General features: G+C 41.6%; 1 protein-coding gene across 1 annotated transcript; it reads right to left on the reverse strand.

Moving 5' to 3' along the window:
* Nucleotides 1–312: 312 nt before the first annotated feature.
* On the reverse strand, nt 313–5,467 carry bet1.S (Bet1 golgi vesicular membrane trafficking protein S homeolog). Its single transcript, NM_001091677.1, is given in 3 exon segments — nt 313–937; nt 1,798–1,854; nt 5,281–5,467. Coding segments are annotated over 3 exon segments (348 nt in total). The 5' UTR covers nt 5,416–5,467; the 3' UTR covers nt 313–781.
* Nucleotides 5,468–5,751: the final 284 nt, after the last annotated feature.

The raw sequence follows: 5,751 nt of genomic DNA on the forward strand, positions 1-5,751 counted from the left end.
TGACCAGGGGCAGCTGGGAAATTGACAAAATGTCTATCCCCAATTTCAAAATTGAATATAAATTTTTTTTTCCCATGACAGTATCCCTTTAATTTCAGTTGGGCTTTTTGAATTCGAATTTCGAAGTTTTTCAAATTCGACCCTTGATAAATATGATGAAGATACAAATTATGGAAAGATCCGTTATCCGGAAATCCCCAGGTCCCGAGCATTCTGGATAACAGATCCCACACCTGTATCAGTTTGGCGGGAAGCCACCAAAGACACGACTCTCATTTTGAGGCATCTGAGAAACAAAGACCCACAAAGCTAAAATGTTAAAGTGCTGTTTAATATTTAAGCAGTTTAGGAGCTGGCACTGGTTATTACATTTTAACTTTAAAATGACAGTATTTTGTATGGAAAATGAGTGGTATCTTTGTTGCTGATGAGCAGTTGCAACTTTTCCTGCTCCTCAGAAATATTAAAAACCACAGTGGTACATGTCCTTAGTATCTGCCTGCTGTGCAGGTCTCTGTAATTATAGCAACTGACACATTTCTTCACAGTTGTACAGTGGTCCCGTTATTGTCTGGAAATGAAGGCTCCAATTTTCATTCCTCCATCTGTTACGCGGGCATCCCTGGGTTGTTTTGCACATAAACACGGCCGATTCCAACTTAGGGCCTTAAAGAACATACTGTCTGATGGACAATCAATCTGAAGAACAATGATGGTTCACTACACAAGGGCAGCCATAACTGAAAATGGCAGAATATGAACTAAAAAAGAAACCGTCCCATCACCTAAGTTTAATAAACCAGTAAATGACAAAGAAAACAAAAAAGGCAAAAAGCATCATGTAGCAAAGTAGCTTTGCTTGACTTCCTCGGGACAATATCTTCAGTCTGCCCATTGTAGAGCCTAAAAGTCCACCAGTGGAGTCAAAGTCTGAATCCTGAAAGAAAAACATACCAAATTATATGCTCCTGCAGTTTAGTCAGTTCTTCCCTTTCCTGCCAATGTATGGAGTTAGAAGGTGGAACTGGCATTTACAATAACAGCAACTAGCAAAATAGAGAAGAATGTGAGAAATTAAAGGGATAGAAAGTATGCAAATATTAATGGAGACATTTAGGGGAAGATTTATCAGAGGTCAAGGTGACTTTTCGAATAAAAAAAAAAAATTTCAAGCTATTTTTTGTGTACTTCGACTGTGGAATAGTCGAAATTCGATTCGAATATCGAAATTTATCATGTACGGTCTCTTTAAAAATTCGACGTTGACCATTCGCCATCTAAAACCTGCCGAATTGCTGTTTAAACCTATGGGGGACCTCCTAGAACCCATTTGGAGTTAATTGGTGGACTTTGAAAAATCTAAGTATTTTTGGGGAAAAACTTTGAATAGAATTCAATTGAATGTGGTCAGCAGGAACAAAGATAAGAAATCTATCAACTAAATGTATCCCTTTAGAACAGTTTACAGGGTCGGTGACCCCCCCCCCTCCCAGAGCTGCTTTAGAAAGTGGAGTAAATATCGCTATTGAAAAGACCCACGGCCGACCCCGCAGAACCGCGTTTATACCCGCACCCGGAACTTCTACCCGCAACCCGTAGGGTACCACAGGTTTTTGGGGGTAACCCGTGGGTACCCGACCCGCTGCAGGACTCTACCCAGAAGTTTTAAAAATGATACAATTTGTGACAGTGTCCCCCAATGTCAGTACATAATTGAATTTAGCAGTGCAGGGATTGCAACTGAAAGACACAGTAGTAATGCAGGGAAACTTTTATTAGATATTCTGCTGTACTTACCATTTCTCCTAACATTTTATTGTGATATTTAACTTCATTTCCAATGTCAATGGAAAGCTACAGGGAAAAGAGACAAACAAGTATTGTCATTTTTTCTGTAAGACATAACTTAGAAACACATATTTTAATAGTTTGAAGATCATTTTGTGACCAGACAATAATTCCATTTATTGTACATCGCTATGGAATATGTTAGCAATTTCTAAATATGTCTTCATAATAAAAAGCATTTTTAATTATCTTACATTAGATCTAAAGCTTAACAAAAAAGTAGGCTAGAATCATTGGACGTAATGTTTTAAGATTGTGTATCAGCCAAAGCCCTTTAGGGTAGGGACACACTGGGCGATTTGGGGAGATTTAGTCGCCTGGCGACTAATCGCCGCGACTTTCCACGACCAATCTTCCCCGAATGCCTCCCCTCACTCTGCGCCTGGATAAAATGAAAAATCACCTGCGCTAATCACACGCGCCGATTTGTTTTCCGAAGTCGCCCGAAGTTTCCTCGTGAGGCAACTTTGGGCGATTTCGGAAAACGAATCGCCGTGTGTGATTAGCGCCGGCGACTTTTCATTTTATCCAGGCGCAGAGTGAGGGGAGGCATTCGGGGAGAAAAGTCGCTGCGATTAGTCGCCAGGCGACTAAATCTCCCCAAATCGCCCAGTGTGTCCCTACCCTTAGCAGTAAAGATCTATGTCTCCAAAGATGCCCCAGTAGCTCCCCATCACCTGCTCTGTGCTGCTGTCACTTACTGATCTTAGGATCTGACCCACAATAAACTATATATATGTGTATATACACATATATATTATATAAATGTCCCTATACAAGACGGATTATTAATTAATTCAGATTCTCATTAGGTGGCAGCTCCAGAACCAGCACAATTTGCATTAGAATTAAATAGCCCTGCAGCATCAGCTTCTATGATTAAGACAACCCCTAAGCTTAAAGGAACAGTAACACCAAAAAATGAAAGTGTTTTAGAGTAATTAAGATATAGTGTACGGAGTGTCAGTGCCGTGCACATTCTGAGTGTGGTCTGGGCAGCTGTTGAGAAGTTAAACGATCAGTAATGCCAAAAATGAAAGTGTTTTAAAGGGATGCAAATATAGTGTACTGTTTCCCTGCACTGGTAAAACTGGTGTGTTTGCTTCAGAAACACTACTATAGTTATATAAACAAGCTGCTGTGTAGCCATAGGGGCAGCCATTCAAGCACAGGAGCACAGGATACACAGCAGATAAGCTCTGTAGTATACAATGGGATTCTTCAGAATGTATCCGTTATCCACTGTGTATTCTGTGCTTGAATGGCTGCCCCCATGGCTGCACAGCAGCTTGTTTATATAAACTATAGTAGTGTTTCTGAAGCAAATACACCAGTTTTACCAGTGCAGGGCAACAGTACACTATATTTGCATCCCTTTCAAACACTTTCATTTTTGGCATTACTGATCGTTCAACTTCTCAACAGCTGCCCAGACCACACTCAGAATGTGCACGGCACTGACACTCCTAACAGAATTTAAGTTGGTGACCCCCTGTGCACAACTTTGAAGACCTGGATCATTACTGTTAGAGATGCTAAAACTTTAAGCTGGTGCAGTAGGTTCAACATATAAAATACAGCATTTATACCCACGTTTGTTTTTAGGGTTTAGTTCTCCTTTAACATTATTTGTAAATATCAATTGCTATTACAGCATCTCTCTGTCACTCACTATATCCTTCCCTGCTGGTCCTGAATACATGTACCACTACTTCATTTTCTGCTGGGAGAAAACTGTAGTGAGCTCCCACCATATCCTGCAAACACTATCATTAAAGGAGACGGAAAGGTTAAAACTAAGTAAGTTTTATCAGAAAGGTCTATATAAATATACCAGTAAACCCTCAAAGTAATGCTGCTGAGTCCTCTGTCAAAAGAAACACAGCATTTCTTTCCTTCTATTGTGTACACATGGGCTTCTGTATCAGACTTCCTGCCTTCAACTTAAACCTCCAGGGCTAGGGCTTGAGCATGCTCAGTTTGCTCCTCTCCCCCCTCCCTTCTCTGCTGTAATCTGAGCCCAGAGCTATAAGTGAGCAGGGAGAGACTCAGGAAGGAAGTGATGTCACACCAAGCTAATATGGCAGCTGCTATCCTAAACAAACAGAGAGCTTCTAGAGCTGTTTACTCAGGTATGGTAAAACATTCTACAGAATAAATATAGCATTCTAGTGTACAATAATGCAGCTAATCTATTGGCAATAAAATTCCTCCGTAGCTTTTCTTCTCCTTTAATAGTCTGGTGAAGAAAAAGAATCATTGAACTGTGCAAATGGGAGTCTTGGCTTGAGAAGCGCTTTCTCCTATGTTTGCCACATCCCTAATAATGCTACATAGCATAGCAAAGTCTCTATATGGGTAATGTAGCACCTCTTTTAATATTTAAAGAAAAAAGCGTAATTATGAGAATGGGGGGGTGCCCCATGAAGTTTTATATTTTGGGATATGCTTTGATTTTGGGGACTGTGGTTGTAGTGGGGAGAATAAAAGATGTACACTGAAGCATTTATATATATTTTGCACTTAACTATATTTAAAGTAGGGATGCACCGAATCCACTATTTTGGATTCGGCCGAATCTTTCGCGAAAGATTCGGCCAAATACCGAACCGAATTTTCATTTGCATATGCAAATTAGGGGTGGTAAGGGGAAAACTATTTTTACTTCCTTGTTTTGTGACAAAAAGTCACACAATTTCCCTCCCCACCCCTAATTTACATATGCAAATTAGGATTTGTTTGCCGAACAGAAGGATTCGGTGGAATCCGAATCCTGCTGAAAAAGCCTGAATCCTGGCCGAATCCCGAACCGAATCCTGGATTCGGTGCATCCCTAATTTAAAGTGATGTTGGTGTGATACGTATTGTTATTATAGTCTATATAGTAGTAGCAAGACACACCTTCTAGGGGGCACCTCACTGCTATTTGCTGCTTGAATAATCAACAATTCGGCACTGGCACAGCAGCCTACATATTTTCTTCAGCAGGCAGCAAGTAGAAGAATAAAAGCATAACATGCTACTGGTTTCAGTAGGTTGCAGATAAAGTCGCCCCATAGTAACCTAATAGCGTCATAAGCCTAAAGATTCAGCCCTAAACACTGGTGGGAAACTCAGGTACCCTAAACTACTGCTCATACAAGGCACTAACAGGTGCAGTAACCATAGCAACCAAACATTTGCTCTCAAACAAGTGAGTTGTACATGATTGGTTGCTATGGGGTATTGCAGCTAGGCAACTGTTGTGTCTTTTATTCCCCCACTTTAAAAGTGAAACCATAACATTGACTCTGGTCACAAGGTGCAAGTCTCAGTTTAGAGGGCAGGGGGAGGAGGCGGACAGACTGTTCTTGATTAGGGATCTGCCAGTCCACAGAGGCAGCTCAGCTAAGGATGCTGGGAGCTGTAGTATGGTTTCAGTACGATGCTTACAGATTTCAAAGCGCTGGTTTTCATTTTCAGGTTCTCGGTCAGCCTCTCGTTCTCCTCTTCGTATACACTGTAGCCGCTCATTTCTGTTCGCGGGCCGGGTCCCCCCTCCCTGTGCTTCATCCCGCCCCGGTCCATGACTGCAGACTGGCTCCCGCTGTCCCTTTAAATGTCAGAAGAAACCTCAGCAGAAACAGATGCTGCCGCCACGGCGCCTCCGACTCACACTAGCGATTACGTGTCCTGCTCGTCTGCATCCGCCAACAGTGATGACAAGTTTGCCGGTATGGCAAGCAGCTAGGGACAACAAGGGTGCTTTGTCGTTTTTCGGTTTTCTTAACATAAATGTCAGTACTGATATGACGTCTATATCAATGACATAAGAGACTTAATGTCACAGTGACTAATTCATCGCATGCTTCAATTTACTGTGGCGCACTGTTCTATTACTATGGAAATTGCAACTGTGGGGAG

The sequence above is a fragment of the Xenopus laevis genome, chromosome 6S, assembly GCF_017654675.1.
Source record: "Xenopus laevis strain J_2021 chromosome 6S, Xenopus_laevis_v10.1, whole genome shotgun sequence".
NCBI classification, from domain to species: Eukaryota; Metazoa; Chordata; class Amphibia; order Anura; family Pipidae; genus Xenopus; species Xenopus laevis.